Consider the following 19,196-nt stretch of genomic DNA (forward strand, 5'->3'; position numbering starts at 1 on the left):
ACTAGAAAATCCTATGGACTGCAATGGAGAAGGTTTTCTGTTTGGTGTGAGCAAAAGGCTCGAGATGTATTCTCCTGCCCCAAACAAAAACTGTTTGATTACCTTCTACACCTATTGGAAGCTGGCTTAAAAACCAATTATGTTAGAGTTCATCTCAGTGCAATTGGCGCATACCACCAAGGTGTATATGGTATGCCCATTTCTGTACAGCCTATAGTTGTATGATTCATGCGTGGCCTGCTTCAATTGAAGCCTTCCCTAAGGCCTCCTGCTATGTCTTGGGATCTCAACGTGGTGTTAGCTCAGCTAATGAAAGCTTCTTTTGAGCTGCTACACACCTGTGTCCTGAAGTACCTGACCTGGAAAATCATATTTTTGGTGGCGGTCACTTCAGTGAGCAGTGTCAGCGAGCTCCAGGCCTTAGTGACTTATCCATCTTACACTAAGTTTTATCATGACAGGATGGTCTTGTGTACGCATCATAAGCTCCTGCCTAAGGTGGTGATGGATTTCCATCTTAATCAATCAATCATCCTGCCAATTTTCTTTCCTTGGCTCCATTTGCACCAAGGTGAATGAGCACTATTCATTTTGGACTGCAAGAGAGCCTTAGCCTTCTATCTGGAGCAGACAGAAGCCCATAGATAGTCCACAATTTTTTGTTTCTTTTGATAAGAATAGATTGAGCATTGACGTTACCAAACAGACACTATCTAATTAGTTAACAGATTGCATCTCCTTCTGTTATGCCCAGACAGGATTGCATCTTGGGGGGTCATGTATGTCAAGACTCATTCTGTCAGAGCCATGGCAGCATTGGTGGCCTACTTGCGAGCAGTTCCTGGGGGGGAATTCTGCAAGGCTGCAATGTGGAGTTTTCTCCACACATTCATTTCACATCACATTTCTGTCTGGATAGGGATGGCCAATGTGACAGTAGGTTCAGCCAGTCTGTCCTCCAGAACCTGTTTGTAGTGTAGAACCAAACTCTTCTAACCTAGGACCTATTATTTGGGTTGAGGCTGTTTCCACCTCTGCTACCAACAGCACCGGTGCAGTTGTGCCCATTGACAGCTGGTTTTGTGTCTGTTGGTCCCCTTTTGTGTTGGGGAGCAGCCCATAACTAGGGAGTCACCCATGTGTGAGGACTTCTGTCCTGTTTGTTCTCAGGGAAAGCAGAGTTGCTTAACTGTAACAGGTGTTCTCTGAGGACAGCAGGATGTTATTCCTCAGAAACCTGCCCGCTACCCTACAGAGTTGGGTTTCTCCTATTTTTTATTTTTATTGTAATTCTATGTACGAGACTGAAGAGGGATTGTCCATGGATGATTGGTATAGGGCATGCTGGGCATGCTCAGTGTGCCTAGTCCAAGTGTCTAGAAAGTTTGACATATGTTTTCTGCATCAGGCTCCATCTGATGATGTCACCCATGTGTGATGACTAACATCCTGCTGTCCTCGAAGAACACCTGTTACAAGTAAGCTTTCTGTTGTATTAATAAACTTTCAAACTTTTATTTTAGAGCAATAACAGGATGTGGACTGAGCCAGTTCAAATCTGACACCCTTGGATTCCAATTGCCGTTCTTCACTAGGTTTCGTAATTCAGCTGATAAGTAAGTCAGTGTTTTTATATATTTGTAGGTTGTAATAAGTTTTGTTGGATTCACATGAAAATTATGCTGAGATATTGCTGTACATGAGCTTCCAGAAACACATACTACTTTCTTTAGATATTGGTCACATCTGAAGAAGGGACCAGTGTGGCCTTGAAACGATGTACAATAAGCATGACTGACAGCTGCTATAACCACAGGTCCCTAACCTCTTTAGCCTTTCCTCATAGGGGAGACATTCCATCCCCTTTATCATTTTGGTAGCCCTTCTCTGCACCTTTTCCAGTTCTGCCATATCATTTATGAGGTGCGGCGCTCAGAATTGCACAGAGTACTCTTGATGTGGTCTCACCATGGAGCGATACAGATTATTATGACACTCTCTGTTTTATTCTTCATTCCTTTTCTAATAATTCCTCTTTGCTCTTTTTCCTAGAAGGTAACTTCTAATATGAATCCTACATTGTGTAGCTACAGTTTGGATTACTTTTCCCTATATGCATCATTTTGCACTTGTCCACATTCAATTTAATCTGCCATTTGTATGCCCAGTCTCCTTCTCTTGCAAGGTCCTCCTGCAATTTCTCGCAACCTGTTTGTGATTTAACAGCTTGGAATAATTTTGTGTTGTCTGCAAATTTGATCACCTCACTTGTTCCCTTTTCCAGATCATTTATAAATATATGAATGGGTTGATTCAGCCCCAGTAGTTGTGGCCTGTAGGAGGTAATTAGTCAAATATTGAATTTTCATAAAATATTTACTGCATTAAAAGGATCATCCAATGTTCTTTCAAAAACTCTCCTAAACTGTCTATTACTAGTCTCTTTTCTACATTCAATCCCTCCCCCAAAGTCTATTTCACTCTGCCTAGATACACAGCTTTCATTCACTTCTCCAAGACCTATATCTTGAAAATATTTACCTTAGTTTAGAGCATAAGTAAATCCAACCGGTCTTCATTTAGCATCCATTATTTTCTGTGGAAGCAAAAATGTATTTTTCAGATCCTGTTCCTTCCACGGAAACTCATGAGGGCTGGCCCATGCTAAACTACTTCTTTTACTCTTTCCGCTTCCATTGTCTTGGAATCAGAAGTCTCAGGAACAAGTTTCAGAAATGCTGGCTCTGATAACTTTTAAAATAGTATCACGATGGCTGTAGCACACTGTGGTAATTGCCCATTGAAGAGCAGCTTTGCGAGGCCCCCACTTGTTACACAAGAATCTCAACACACTCATCCGTACTTGTCCACCATACCCCTTGATTCATACCTTTATCTCATAATTACTCTCACAAGGGTACACTATCTGGGCCTGTCCTGTGCACAAGCATTCACATTCAGGCACAGGCTGTAAGATGCTTAACGAGAGCCAAAAAGGATACCAGATATTAATCAAAGAGATTGTATTCATATATAATTTATCTATATTTCTACATTTCCCCCTTCCTGTTGAGGGGTGATGGTGGATGTAACGAGGATTGCTGGGCTTCTGAATTTTTTTTGATGGGGGTAGGGATTAGAGTCCTCATTCTGCCACTGATGAGGAGAAGGGAAGGCTTCTCTTCCTCCTCCTTCTTTGGACGGCATAACATGAGCAAGTCTGGGTTAGGTTTAAAGAGAGAATGAGGGCAGTCACTGGGATGTCTCACACCCAACACAAAAAGCAGCAGGTGCAGAGCAAGAAAAAAAAAGGCAGCACATAATACTATTACTCCTGCTATAGGGAGCATCTCTTCTCTTCCAGAGGAAACCCTAGGGAATGCATAAATGCATCCCATGGTGGCATGCCTGGTCTGCAGGACCCCGGCTCTTTGGAGTGAGCTGCTGTATGCTTTGGCTAGGTAGGGGAAATGAGCAGAAGTGGCAAGAAATTCAGATACAAGGGAGTTACAGCAACATGAAGAAGCATGAACAAAGAATGTCAAGATAGGATAAACAGGAGGGAGAAGATATACAGGGTCAAAAGCTTAGTCAGGACTTAGGGATTTAAAATAAGGAGTTGTGCATGCAGCTCACCCTTTGTGCTCAGTATGAATTTTCTCTTGTCTAATGCATAATGACATTATACATGTTAATTTACACGGTCAAGCCGCTACTTAGCTGGATAAGTTATACCCAGCTAAGTTAAACCTGCTGTTGGCAGGTATAACTTACCCGCATAACTTATCCGGCTAAGGCTGACTATCGCTACTTAGTCAGATAAGTTATCCGGCTAGGTAGTGCCGCCCAGATCTGCTGGCCCACCTTCATGCCAGCTAAGAGATAGCTGGATAAGTCACTATCTGGCTATCTAGTGGCTGGCTGTCGAGCACTGAATGTGCTTTCAGTATTGGGGCTATATATGTTTAAATGGCATTTCAGGGTTAAAATAGGTTTATTTCTGGGTTTTTTTGTTTGTTGTTAGCTATGTATATAAATAAAAATGTAAATGTTCGTTTGTTCAAAATCTTATATCTCCGAAAGTTCTTCACCGATTGCTTTGAAATTTTGACACAACGTTGCATTCGATTTCGCGCGTGTTTACATATACCTATATTATATAGATGTCACCCCTGTGACAGGTAAAAACATGCTTTTTGGGAAAAACAGCACCATCTGTTGGACGTAAAAGCAACACACACTATCTACAATATAAATGGGCTCTGACTGACAGACCGCAAATGCGCAGTAGAGAGCAGCTCTACCGCGCATGTGCGGACCATAGAGCTCTGCGCTATGTGCTGGGTGTCACAGAGGGGAGGAGAAAAGGGCAGACGAGTCGCCGCTCTGAGAAATGGCTCAGCCCGTTCCTCCCCTGCTGGGGAAGGGGGGAGGGAGTAGGGACTGCCAGACAGTTACATACAGGAGGAGGAAAGAGTAAAAGAGTCGCCGAGCCAGTTCGTCCACCGCCGGGGAAGGGGGGGAGGGAGTTGGGACGGCTGGAGCAGAGCTAATGCGCATTGTGAAATTAAACCAGACTGAGCCACGGCAACGCGTGGCCGGGTACAGCTAGTATTTTATATATGTTTAAACTGTAAGCTGCCTATTATTGTGTATAGGCAGCACATACATTTCTTTTAAATAGATAAATAAAATAAATTATGCATACAGACATAGTCCCATTGCAACTTCATCTTCAAAATTAACTTGTATAATTGTTCATGCTTGAAAGCATGTGGCTACTTCTGCACTTAGGAACACTATTAAAAATGTACCTAACATGAGAACGGAAAAGTAAAAATAAGCACAATGAGAAACTACTACGTGAACACAGAAATAGAATCTGATTTTCCACTGCATGAAACAGAGGACCATGTACAGTAAAGAGAAAGAAAACACTATCATAATACACACCGACACACACACACACACACGAGGAAGAGATAGAGGGGAAAGTCAGTCTAAATGACACACACAAGCAAGATATGAGACCACAGCAAGTGCCACACCATCATGCCAGAGTAAGACCTCTGATGCAGACATACATATCAGAAGATTCCATGATGGAAAATGACAGACATATACAGGTAAATACTCACAGTATAGATCTTTTCCACCGGCAATGACTGATTATCCAAACTCTTTTACACCTTAGGGTATGCCTTAAACTGTAGGTATATGCTTGTCCCTCCACATCTGCCTGCCAGTATCCTATACAATATCCACATAGAGAAATCTAAATTTAATTAATTGTGCAAAAGCATTTTTATTCACCATTTTATAGACAATAACATACATAAAATCACACACCCATACTCACATTCATTCTGTTAAAAACCGACACACCACTGACACATAGAAGTTTATACAATATTTCAAAAAGTGCAAAAACGCATCAAGAAAGCTTATTATTAATATGATAGAAACACTTTTCTTCATATAGTTTCCAATCCGTATAATGAAGTACATTAACCATGTACTCCCTATAAATTGTTCCCAGCGTCCTTCAGAAGTCAATTTAGAATAGAAATTTGTTTGTTTCCTTCATCATATCCAGTCCAACAACGGATCCTTGTTTCACCCTTTTCCAACAGGGCTTCCTCAGGGACAACCTATAACTTGACAATGTATGTCCTCTCAACACACTTTCATGATTTCAATCCATATCAATCCATTCTAAACCTGAACCGCTTACAAATTATTATTGAAAACCTTCCAACGAGAGGAGAACGCTCTCCAACAACAAACCAGCCTTGAAGTGTCACAAAAACGTTGTGTTCTTATATTATCCCTAAGTGTTAGTTTGCCAGTATCCTATAGGCAGTTACATCACTCTGTTCCCTGGATCTGAAGTAGCCATCTCACAGGTTCTGTGTCCACTCACTCATTAGTGGACTGAGGCCAATAAGTGGAATGGAAAGTATTAGTCTAAAAAATAAACTGTCATTCTCTAGAAGCACACAGTGGACCCATAAGAACATAAGACGTTGCAATACTGGGTCAGACTGAGGACAATCAAGCGGAGGATCCTGTTTCCAATAGGGATGTGAATCGTTTTTTGATGATTTAAAAAATCATCCGATATTTTTTAAATCATCAAAAATCGTTAGAGTGCGCGATACAATACAAATTCCCCTGATTTATCGTGAAAAATCGTTAATCGGGTACGGGAGTTATTTGGGGGGAGGGCGGGGAAACCGGCACACCAAAACAACCCCTAAACCCACCCCGACCCTTTAAAACGAATCCCTTACCCTCCCAAACCCCCCCCAAATGTTTTAAATTACCTGGTGGTCCAGCGGGGGGGGGGGGGGGGGGGCCCGGCGCGATCTCCCGCTCAAAAGGACCCCTCCTCTAGGATTCCTGGTAGGCTGCTGGGAGAGCATTTATGCACTTAAATATCACCATGGGAAGCTCTGCCCAGATTGCTGAAATAAAGGACACCTATCTAGGAGAGAAACCCCATATCTGTACTAAATTTAGATGTAACTGCATATCCAGTTTGTCCGTCTCTATCTGCTGGTAGAGGTGCATAACTCACTTGTTCTGAATTCATCTGACTGTATGCTAAGAAATTATATGTTTATATATATATATATATATAGTATGGGAGAGACAGAGAAGGAGGATTTTTTGGCGTAGGGCCTCCTCCTTTCCCTGGTCTCCTGTTCAGTGCGCCATTCCAATGTTCATCCCGCTCCGAGGGAGGTTGAGGGACATGGGCAGCCTGGTGTGCTAACCCGTCTGTGTAGGCTAGGCCCCGCTTTGAGGCTTGGTCGCTGTGCACGGTGTGGTAGGCCTCAATGGCATTTCTCATGCCTTCTATAGGCTGCCCTCTACAGGATTGTCAGTTCGGTGTATGCACCTAGCTGTGCATCCAGATTGTACATCCAGTTTTTGAATGCTTAGTCGGGCCTAGTGGTCTGCGCGTCCAAGTTAAGCGGTGCCCTTAGTGGCTGCACGCTTACCTGTGTGCACAAGTTGAATGTTGTGGTGCACTGAAGCCTTTTAAGATGCCTATCTGTGTGAGTCACCTAGATGTTGGATGCCCAATTTTTGGACACCTAGGTTGGATGCCTAGATTTTGGACGTTTAAAAAACAAACAAAAAAAAAACAAACCCCAGCTAGACGCTCGCCTCCGGTCGCTTCTCAGCTAATGGTGCCTATATCTAAGAAATGTAAGCACCTTTCTCTTTGCACTGCCAGTCATATTCGGGCATCTCAGCCAGGAATGCTTGCTAACTTGTGCCAGCGCTGTTTGGAGGCTCAGGGAGAATTCTTTTGATTTCACTAAGTCTGTTTTTTCCCAGCTGGATGAAGGTCTGTGTAGACGCTTCAGCTGGGGCACCTGATTCTGGAATTCCCCTAACTGGTTCTTCAGCAGGGGAAGGTAGCTCAGTGAATTTGCCTCAGGTACCTCCTGGTATGGAAACTTCTACTTTTTTATGGGTAGAATTTTTCCAGGGATTGCATTCCTTTCTTCAGGCACAGTCCTTAGCCCTTTTCAATGCTCCCAGAGCAGAGTCACAGATAGGACCCTTGCCTGGGCCTACTGTTAGGCGCCGGAGTACTCCTAGAGCAGCAGCAGCGGGACTGCCCGATAGAGATCTGGATGGCACGGATGATGACGCCGATCCTGACTCTCTTGAGGATAGTGAAATTCCTCCAGGATTTGAACCATATAGGACTATGCTACAGTTCTTTCATAAAGATGAACTGCCAGCTCTGATTTCCCAGACCTTGAAAATGGTCGGGGTTCCTGGGACAGATTCCGTGTCTGAGCCAAAGAGAAATTCCATTTTGGTTTCCTTGCGTAAAGCCTCTTATTTTTTCCCTGTGATGGAGGCCATTCAAGAATTGATTGACCTTGAATTGGGCACCACAGAGGCTTCTGCTCCTTGGGTCATCTGGGGCAGGGGATGCTGGGGAGGCAGCACTCATAGTCCCTGGGGAAGAGAGTCCAAAACATTATTCAATAGTGACTACTGGCTGGTTGAAGGGCACACTTACATCAAGTTCTGGAAGGATCTGTGGTGCATACACCCCAGCTAAAGGGCAGTTGCTTCGATGGCCGGGATAGATGGGAGGCAGACAAAAGGGGGAGGGGCGGGAGCCCTGGGTAACTGCAAATAAAGACCAATGGCACTGTGGGCCTAATAGGGCCCAGTTCTACTTGATTTAGAAATCCTGAAATGTTGCTGCTAGGACAAAATAAAACTACAAGGTACTTTAACCACCAAAGAATTGCGGTGCTACTCATATGCTGGAAATGTTTAACACTGACAGTCCCATGCTTTACTTGTATGGAATGTTTAATAGCAGCTTAATCTGTGACTGCTCTAGGAATTTTCATTTATTGTGATCCCTTAAATGTTTTTGACTGAAAGGAAATAATTTAATATATTCAAAATACCTGCTCTTACTTGAAAGGTCCCACCATGTCTTAATGGGCACTTCTAATGCTGAGAAAATGGATTAAGACTAACTGTGATTGAATGTTGTATGCAATAAGGAATTGTTAAACGCATCTTCCACAGCAGGGATCCCCAAATTATCACCCTGTCCCCTAGGCAGAGTCCATCAGCCTCTTTTCCTGGATGCTGACTTTGACTAAATTTCTGTCCGTCCCTGGCAGCAGCAGTAGAAGAAGCTGCCAGTGGCCGCAGCAGCGCTAACAGAAAGAGCTTGATCTGGCCTCCAGTGGTGGCGGCAGGAGTGCATTCTGCCATTACTGCCAAATCAGATTCTTGAAGTCAGAAGACCAAATGGCACCATGTCAGAGTGGCGTGGGCAAGGCATCCAGGTGCAAGGCCACCACTGGTTGGCTGTGGGATGCATTGCTGGTGTTACTGCTGTTTGTGCAGGGAAAGAAGCTGCAGCACAATCATAAGGAGTTTTCAGTCACTGTGGAGGTCTGTGCAGGCCATGGGGAGGACAGCACTGGTGGTACCAAGCTATGGGTTCTGGAGAGCTACCAGGGAAAACCAGACAAGGAAGGTGGTTCCTGGAGCTTTCAACCACACCACCATCTCTTCAGAGTTGTGGGGGAGGGGGCGCGGACATTGTTCCCTGAGGATGCAGGCTTTGAAGGCACAGAGTGCAAAAATCCTCATTATTATATCCCAGATACAAAGTCAGAGTGTCTCTCCCTGGATTACGGTATCCAGAAAGGTTTGTTTTTCTCGTGCCATGTATCTGGCATGTTGCAAGAGAGGAGAGTGAGAGGAAGGGGAAACATGAGTAGGGTTGGGGGGAAAGGGGAAGGAACTAGAGAGGGAGCAATAGTACATGGAGGGGGAGTGAGTGAGAGAGAGTACACCACACATACACACACATGCGTGTACACACATCACGCCATTCATCTACCCTTCCCGTCCTCTATTTCCCTAGGTTGGCAGATATTGTGGAAGGGGGAGATGCAGGATGCAAGGTTGCTGGGGTATGGCAGGGTTGCCAACTTTGAAGAAATCTAGAAATATTGAGGTCCATATTCAGACACAGTCCAGATATCAAAGTTAGCTAGATAAACTTATCCAGTTAACTTTGAAGTATATTCAATAGTATAGCCACACTATTGAATGTAGCAGTCTATCTTCATGGCTGGCTAACTTTAGGACAGCTCTTTGGCCCAACCAGAGTTAGCCGGCTAAGTTATCCAGCTAATTTTGAATATCAGAATTAGCCAGTTAAGTTAGCTGGCTAACTCAACTCATCCCAATTTATGCTACTGGAACGCCCCTAAACTTATCCAGCTAAATTCTAGACGCCCAACTTATTAGCCAACTAGAATTTAGCTGGATATGTTTCTAAATATTCTAAATGTTTTAACTTCTGAGATAGCTAGCTAAATGCTTTTGAATATGGACATCAATATTATTGACTTTTTATCTGCCACACCCCTGGTAATCCTGGCCCCTGCCTCCCCACCAAAGACATAGTGAGGTTCTCCGAGGACAAGCAGGATGGTAGTCCTCACATCATGGGTGACATCATTGAATGGAGCCTGGTCCGGAACTTTGATCTCAAAGATTCTAGAACTTTCAAACATGTGTTTCTGAGCATGTGCAGCTGTAGTTATCACCCTGTCCCCTAGGCAGAGTCCCTCAGTCTCTTTTTTTTCCATGGAGACATGTGGTCATGGGCGCCGTGTGTGTCACGGTATTCAGCTTTGCTCTCTCCTCACAATTTTTGTAATTGATTTTTTCTAGAGCTGCAGATGGTTCTCTTTCCCTTACCTTATGGTAGTTTTATTTTATTTTATCCTCTTCTTTCCACTGTATGCCAGCTGCATCATGGGTCTTAGTCAGTATGCAGCCTGGCAGAGTCTAATACTATCCTTTATTAAATAAATACTGCACCCGCAGATTAGTATCTGTGCCTTCTCCTTGCTCGGTCTGTTTTTGTACCTTTGACAAGTGCTGGCAGCACTGACAGAATGCAGTTTGAGGGTGATCTGTGTAGGCTGCTGAACCTGGGGTTTTTGCCTGAGTTCTACCCTAGCAGGAGTTCCAATGTCAATTTCACCGAATCAATTGGAATAGATGGAAGTTCACAAAGTGAAGAGATCGAGGACTACACCGTTCCTGGGGGGGGGGGGGGGGGGAGCAAATTCTCCCCATATTCAAAGAAACTAGTCTCCATGTGCAGGAGCCCTGAAAGATGTAGCCTCCCCTTCTGCTTGCATGTGATGGCAGTGCAGTCTCCTTGTGAGTGAGGGTAAGCAGGAGTCTGGGTAAGTGGCATCACTGCTGCACTTTTGGTGCTATGCCCAGTAAGGGTTGCCCATGAACACCTGTGCCAGTGCACCGATGGTCTGATGTGTCGATGTCAGGACCATGTCGGGGACCAGGTCTGCCACTGAGATGCTAGGGCACCCTCGATACCATCAAGGTGCTTGACTGCCATCATTGCTGTAAGGGCTATGTGGGCACCAACAAGTGCTGTGCATGCTTAGAGCTCGCTGGTCCTTCTGTGCCATAGGCATCAGTGGGTACTGTAGAGTTTCGATGCACCAGAGAAATGGTATCGACCTTAGCGGCACCAAGTGCCTTGAGCCTTGATGCGGCGGAGTGGTGGCTCTGTCCTCTAGTGTCATGGTCGGATCATGACGGGAACCAGGACTGCCATTGAGCATCACTATCCCCCTCGATACCTTAGAGCCACCCTTGATGCCCTTGAGACCACCAACATCCTCAATTCTACCGAGGTGTATGCGTGCTGCCCTCGATTCTATCGAGATGCATGTATGGCTGCCCTCAATGCCTTCGAAGTGCATGGCCTCAATGCTATGGCCATCCTAGATGCCATTGAGGTGAGGAGCCTCCTAGATACCATTGATGCCCTCAATGCCATCGAGGTATGTGGTCATCATGGAGGTAATCAAGCGTGTTGGCTAGTAATGCCATTCGCTGCCGCTCTCGATGATGTCGATCACCATCGATGAGACACTGGGATCGCCATTGAATTCCCTGGTCACTTTGGAGGCCATTGACTGCCGGGGCCACTGAAGCCCTTGGGTGACAGGGGTTTTGGGCCTTGGACAACCTTGGTGCTGTTGAGCGCCATCTACCTGAGGCACCCTGGAGTGCTGAGGCATCCAAGTGCAGTATTCCGGTGCCCTCAAGGTGCCTTTGTGGTGTCCAAACGGGGCACTGAGGGGCATTGTGCTGTCCCATCACTGGTCTACAGCTATTAGGAACCATAGATGTTGATGATCTCAGGGGCCTTGAGCCACTGGGATTGAGAGGATTTCAGATGACCTGCCTGGCTTCGTGCACCATCAGTGTTAATGAGCGCTGGCATTGCTGTTAAGGCTATCGTCAGCCCATGGCCTCTGTCAAGGGATTGTCATCGAGCACACAGCATCAACACCATCGGACATATAGGTGAGCCGAGGGGGAAACTGGTCAATGGTGCTGTAGCCATTGGTTCCTTTGGGAACCAATGAGGCGTGTCGAGGGTGTGCTGCAGCTGTAGAGCCTAGGCCCGCAGGCGCCCCTGGCATCCTCAGTAAAACTGGTCCATCGATGCCTTTGGGGACCGGGGTCTTTATCAGTGCCACCGGGTTGTTGATGTCTGCAGGCGCCTAGTGCTCCAGGTTTGGCACTATATACCATAAAACTGATCAAGACATAGTCAAGTGCCATCGAAGCCCTTTGTGCAGCATCATTTGGTGCCATTGATGCGATCCATCGTTGGTGAGCACAAGGATGCTAAGGGCCCCACAGATGCCGTCACCAAGGTAGGCACCAGCTGACCTAGTTGGATTCTACAGGACACCACCCCAGAGCACCATACTGTTCCATGAGGGAAATAGCAGTGTGCCACTCCTGATGCCATTTCAAAGGCTGTGTTCAGCCTCTTGGAGCATTATCAGGAACTGGGGGTACCATGGGGGTGACACCATAGAACACCACCAACCACCACACCATAATCAGAGCCCCAGTGGTTCTGGGGATGCCGTTATCACACTGTTCCAATTCACTCCATTGGGAGTTAGTGCGACAGTGGAGTGCAGCATGCATGATATACGGCAGGGGTCATCTACTCCTCCAAGTGCCTTGGGTGCTGGCAGGCAGCATTCTCTCTGTTGGTGCAGTACATAACCATGCCAGGGTTCTGCCATCATTGTGTCAAGGTATCAGCTTCCTCGTCCGTTCTGCACCCATAAATGCCAGGGGGGACCTAGCGAGGAAGGCGCCATCACATTGCTTTAGGCAGCACACAGCCACTGACTCTAACAGGTTGGGTTTGGTCTTTGCTGTGCCATGGGATTCTACCCACAAGCACGGCGAGTGGGTTCGTAGGTGTGCCACCATCAGTAAGATGGGATACCCCTGTATGAGTAATGGTCAGCATGCTTTTACAAAGGAGGGCACAATTCTTCCAGTTGTCCTCTACTGTAATGGTGTGTGTTTCTCGTGGCAAGCACAACAGGTTGTGCACTACAGCCACATCACTGTCCTAAGACTTTGCTTCAGGTTAAACCCCTATGGCAGTAGATACCAGGAGGGTAGTGTCAAGTTTCTTCCTCTTCCTCAGAAGAGAACTGTGGCTTTCAGGCCCCCCTAAGTTAGCTTCTCTCACTTCACTGTATTGTCTAAAGTGCCTTTCTGCTCATCTGAACTATCCTGTAGACAGAATGGATAGCCATGCCCTTGACAGGGTGCAGTGTGGGTGAGCTTCAGGCCTAACTTATCTCCCTGCTCTGGATTTTGGGCTAGTGATCATATTCAAGGCTTGCCTTTCATCCCCAGAAACTCTTGATGCTGTCCTGCATGATCAGCTACGTCTGGTATTTTGGCATGTAGGGTTTGTCACAGACCATGCTGTTGTTGCTGATTATTCTTCCAAGCATTGCTTGGGTTTTTCTGTTTATTGTGCCTATCAGCCAAACTTGGAGCACACTTCTGCAGATGCATTCTGTCCTTTCAGATGCCAATGGACCACAGTTTTCTTTCTGGGGAAGCACTCCGGGCCACAGTTGGTTTTTCGGTTGTCTTATAACACCAAAGGAAACTATACAGTCCTTTGTCCAAGAGTTCTTCTCTTGTTTGTTTCTCTAGACTTTTTCCTGAATCCAGGAGGTTCTAGACCTACTGTCGTCATCAGGTTACTGGATCCGAAACCCTGCTTGTAATATTTTCCATGTTGCAGAGTATGTTTCTTGCTGGCATTCTTATCAGTCTCCGGCCTTAGACACCTCTTCTATGCGTTGGGGTTTTATGTCTCAGTCTTTTTTATGGTTTTCTCTTTGTAGAACCCAACTCTTTTCTCACCTAGACCCCTTTGTGGGTCAGATGCCTCACAGGCAATAGGGAGAGAGGTGGTGCTTTCAGCACTGAGAGGCTTCAAGCTTTGTGCTGCTTGGACAGCCCTATAGCTTGGGAATCACCCATTAGTGAGGACTACCATCCTGCTTGTCCTCATAGAAAGCAGAGTTGCTTACCTGTAACAGGTGTTCTCTGAGGACAATAGGATGCTAGTCCTCACAAAACCCACCCGCCTCCCATGGGAATTGGTTTTTCCATATTTGAGCTATATCATGAACTGAGGGACTCAGCCTAGGGGGTAGAGTGAGTAACTAGAGCTGCACATGCTCAGTAGGGCATGTTTGAAAGTTCTAGAATCTTTGAGATCAAAGTTTTGGACTGGGCTCCATCCTATGATGTCACCCATGTGTGAAGATTAACATTCTACTGTTCTTGGAGAACACCTGATACAGGTAAGCAACTCTGCTGTCTCACCTGCAGGCCCCCCTTCATTCACCAGTGCATTACCATGCAGCACCACCACACATGATCTCTTTACTATAGAGGGATGGGAACCCCGCCAGCATGTCACCAGAGGGTGCCACCATGCAGGGTCAATGCTAACTTTTCTGCAGCCCTGTGCAAATATATACTGGGCTTGCCCCTCCTCATTCTGGTTTTATTTTAACAGTTAATTTGCAGTCTTTTACTAATCAGGGTCAGTGCAAGGGTATTAGGCACCCTAAGAGAATCTTACAGCTTAGTGCCTAGCCTTTTCCCTACAACGGCCCTTTCCACACACAATTTCAAATTATGCATTTATAATAAAAGATTTTACATGAAAAAAACACAAAGTACAGTCTTTTGAAGTAAAAATATCACAATAGCATATATATTAAATTTACATGCACTGCTGTAGTGTCAACCAGAAAACCCTGCATAAAAGCTAAAAGATACTTGGAACCCATAAGGTATTAGGACTTTTGTTGAGTGTGGGCTTGGTCCTCAAAAAGCCATGAGCAAACTAAATTACAATTATAATACAATAAACCTCCCATTCCAAAACAGTACTAACCACCAGCACTCAAACATTTACAACCCTAGGAAAAGGTGACCCTGCAAACATTACACTAGGCCTTAAAACTCCACTATATATTCTATTAGGAAAACAGAACAAACCAGCTTTTGCTAATGACAAATTAGTCGAATACTTAACCTCAATTGCACATGCAAAACACAGACCGACCTTCACCAAATACTGAATAAAGTGATCATAAAGTAGTAATACAAATGTGCAGACAAAAACTGAACTGTAAACCGTAACAGGCCAGATTATGTATGCAGTGCCACAATGAAAAAACAAACTTTACAATTTCTCATAAAACAGCAAACAATAAAATCAGGAAATATAAATCATCAATAGAAGTATAACCATACTAATGAAAAGAATATTTCAAAATAGCTGACAAAAAGATCTTCTTGGTGTTTGGGTAATTGCCAGGTTCTTGTGACCTGGTTGGCCTCTACTGGAAAGGAACAGGATGCTGGGCTTGATGGACCCTTGGTCTGATCCAGCTTGGCAATTTCTTATGTTCTTATAAAACTCATATTAATTTTCCAAAGACCAATAAAATATTTCACAACAGCAGTCACATAAACCACACAATACTTAAAACTTAAAAAAAGTTACAACTTTTGCTGTCCATACCTGGGATCTTTTGATTTCCAGATGCCCTGAGATTGTTGTGGCTTAGCAGGGGAGAGGAGAAAAATTGTTGCTCACAGTCTTTCTCCTCTTTCTCATATATACACACATGCTGAATCACAGAACATGCTCTCTTTTTCTCTCTCACACACACAGACATGTTCTCTCACACACATACACAGACAGACATGATCTCACAAACACACAGAAACAGACATGCTCTCATACACACACACACGCACACACACACTCACAGATATGTTTGGTTCCTCTACCTTCCCTAACAGACACATTCATTTCCTCCCATCAGAAGCAGAAGTCCAGCAGGCAGCTTCCTCTTCTTAAGGCCATGGGGGCTGCTGCTGCTGCACTGTTTCCTTCCTGCATTTGTGGATTGGGGAGCAGCACACTGTTGCTCTTCCTGTGCTCCAACACCACGCAGACCTAGGATCGTTGCTTCCTCTTCTTACCATGGTGTGGAAGATGCGCTGTTCTATCCTCTAGCTATGACTGCATGACCTTACCTTCTTCCTGCCCACATGGACCCACCAGTTCCTTTTCTGGGCTATGCAGGCGGGAAGGAGAGACCATGCTTTCACTGCCCCCAGATCTGTGGCACTCTAGGTGGCCACGGGCCTCCTCCTCTTCTGCTGCCAGGCGGGATAGGCTCCTCTTGTGGGCACAGACCCCCACCACTTCTTCTATTACCGTCGGGCAGGATGGACTACCTCCGGCAGCCGCCAGCCATTTTCTTGCCAATGGCGTAGCCAGAACTGAATTTTTGGGGGTCCCAAGGTTAACATGGGTGGGCAGTAGACATACAGATTTAGGCCCTTCTAGTTGTACTCTTATCAGTAAATCTTGCCTTAGCATGCACCCTACAGCGGATTTCTGAGTAGTCTACAACAGCCATCATGTATGAGTGTCATTTTAAAATATTTTAATTCTATTACTTCAAGCACTTACCAACATTAAAAATGCCTTATTAATCTGTATTCATTTATTTTATATTTATTGAGTTTATAAATACCCAATATCATGAAAAAAGCAAAGTATACTTAACAGAATCCTCAGATCCAATCACGTAATAAAACAAATATCAATATATTCTTTTATGAATCCTCTTTCCAAAAATGCACAAAACTACAATAAAACACCATAATCATCATAAAAATAGATTTGCAACAGGTACAGAACAGAACTAGGACATGCAAAAAGAAATTCAAATTCAAGTGTCACCTCAGTGACAGCAAAACAAATTCCTTTCCTTGCCAAACACTCCCGCCAGGCCGGCTACCAACCACATACACACTCACACCCAGGCAGGCTCCCATTCACTCACACCCCCATCCCCACTCCCAGGCAGGCTCCTATTCACATACACACACACACAGACAAACACAGGCAGGCTCCCCATTGGGAGAAAAAGGGGGAGCCAGTTCTGCTGCTGTTCCTCATATGACTGCCCGTGGTATTCAAACTTGTGGGGCTAGCACATCCTCTATGCTGATCTTGTGACGCATGAGATCAGCATGAAGGTACCTTCTGGTGAGTTTTTTTTTCCTTCAACTGCCTGCCTCCCGATCCTACTCCTCTTCTTGGCCACCGGTCGGATGGGGTGCATTGGTAGCCTCCTGAACCTCTTCTTCTTGCTCTTCTCGGCTGCCGGTGGGATGGAGTCCATCGGCGGCCTTGCAGGCCTCTTCCTCCTCTCGGCCGACACTTCCCTGGATGTGCCATACCCGGCATGTCCGCGGCGGCCCTGTGACAGGGCCTCTCTACCTGGGCCCCCCAGCAATTCTGATTGGATGGGCCTGAGCCTGCCCCCAGGCACCCCCTACAGCCTGGCACCCTCAAGCCTTGTGTCGTCCCCCCCCCCCCGTCCCCTTCTTGCTATGCCACTGCTCTCCATTTCAGCACATTTCCAATCACCGAGAGGGCCAGACATGGTTGGCCCTCCCTCTTAAACCTTCCTCAGCAAACAATTCTAAAGGATGCTCTCCCTCCCTCCTATCCCTCCCCCCTCATTCTGTGACTTAGGAAATCCTGAAGAGGAAATCCACACCACCCTGCCACTCCCCGACCCTCTTGGTGATTTGAAATGTACTAGGTGTTCCTTCTCTTGAAACATTCCTATTCCTAAGCATTACTGAAACCAGGAATTATGCGCAGACGTTGCATGGATGAAAGAAAACGCCAAAGGAAGCCATACTTTTTGCCAATATCTATAATTTCTAAAATGGAAAACCAGGGCTCTGATTTCAAAGGTTTTGCTGGAGAAGCAGAGAAAAGACCAATGGTTTGTTTTAAACTAGCAGGTTTCTTCTTCCTGTTTGGGATTCCTGATTAATTAGAACCTGGGGCTATAGTAGCCTCAGGTTCTAACTAATGGTCCTTCATTTGCAGCTACCCGGGGTTTCCCACCATTGTTAATCTCTTTTCCTCTCCCCAATTAGCTCAGTCATTATAGCAGAGGCTTGTGCTGAGAGGAAGGGACAATTCCCAGCAGAACTTTGCCCAAGCATGCTCCTGAGCCAGGCAGCTAGCAGGTACTGCCAGGTATTAAGCTGTGTACAAGGCTCAGGACTGTCACAAATGTGAACAGGGCTTTAGCACATGTTCTAGGATATCCTCACTATGCTATCTGAATTTTAATCCTTTGCATTTTGTATGCTTTTCAGGAGGAATTTTATTATTGCCGGCGCAGGAGCAGGGATTGCCTCAGTGTTTCGGGCTCCTGTGGGTGGTCTTCTCTTTGTGGTGGAGGAAATGGCCTCCTCCTGGGATATCAAATTGGCCTGGCAGACCTTTTTTTGCTGCTTGATGGCAGCCTTCACCACAGATTTATTCTCTTCTTCTTTTTCTGGGTTTGTTTACAGAGGCCACTTTGGATTTTTCAAAGCAGAAAACAGAATTTTATTTTGGGTATGTATATAACCAGCTGGGTTATTTTCTTTTTTTTTAAAGAATAAGTGTCCTGACATAGAACAAAAGCTTAGTCGTGTTGTATGCAATGGTATAAGAGACTTGAGTTTGTGATTGCCTGAGGTTTCTCTGAGCCAGCATAGACGTGTCACACTTTTAGACATTTCCAGCCAGGTCCTGTCAGCTGCCATGTGATGCTGTAGTTGACATGAACCTGTTGACTTTTATTTTGATGATCTGGGCATCAGAATGAAGTGCTGGGTGATAACTACTCGGACCTTACTGGATAGCCTTACAGGATCAAGGAGTCTAACGGCCGGATCTGGCTAATAGTTCAGGAAAAGCTCACGGGCATAAGTTGAAGACTTTGTTTTGCCACTGATTTCCTGTATGCTCTTTGGCAAATCATTTAAGGGTAAATTGTTCATAGACTGCTTAACTGTCAATGTATGCACATACTTTTCAACCCACACAAATCTAGTTGATTTTCAAATGCAAGGTAATTACATACATTGCTTTTGAATATTAGCTTCTTAGACAGCTATAAGTATGCATGTGCACATATAGTAGCATAGGAGATGACAACAGAAAAAGATCAGTGGGCCCATCCAGTTTGCTCAGTTACTTCTGTCCACACTGCTAAGGATATATCTTAGCTGCTAGCCATAGAACAGCCAGGACAGCTTTTGTTATCATGCTTCTTAGTACTTGACCATTTTGGGTATGTGGCAACCCTTTGGGATCATCAGTAAATGGCCCTAGTTCCCAAAACCTT

The 19,196-nt window shown here is 45.2% G+C and overlaps 1 protein-coding gene across 1 annotated transcript in view; it reads left to right on the forward strand.

Annotated features, from left to right (window-relative positions):
- The window catches only part of LOC115083383 (chloride channel protein D-like), a 472,614-nt gene that overhangs the window by 43,831 nt on the left and 409,587 nt on the right, over positions 1–19,196 (forward strand). The window contains exons 5-6 of the mRNA XM_029587184.1: positions 1,524–1,616; positions 18,178–18,421. Coding sequence (XP_029443044.1) covers positions 1,524–1,616; positions 18,178–18,421 — 337 coding nt within the window. The remainder of the gene's footprint in view (positions 1–1,523; positions 1,617–18,177; positions 18,422–19,196) is intronic.

Source organism: Rhinatrema bivittatum, chromosome 2 (assembly GCF_901001135.1).
Source record: "Rhinatrema bivittatum chromosome 2, aRhiBiv1.1, whole genome shotgun sequence".
NCBI classification, from domain to species: domain Eukaryota; kingdom Metazoa; phylum Chordata; class Amphibia; order Gymnophiona; family Rhinatrematidae; genus Rhinatrema; species Rhinatrema bivittatum.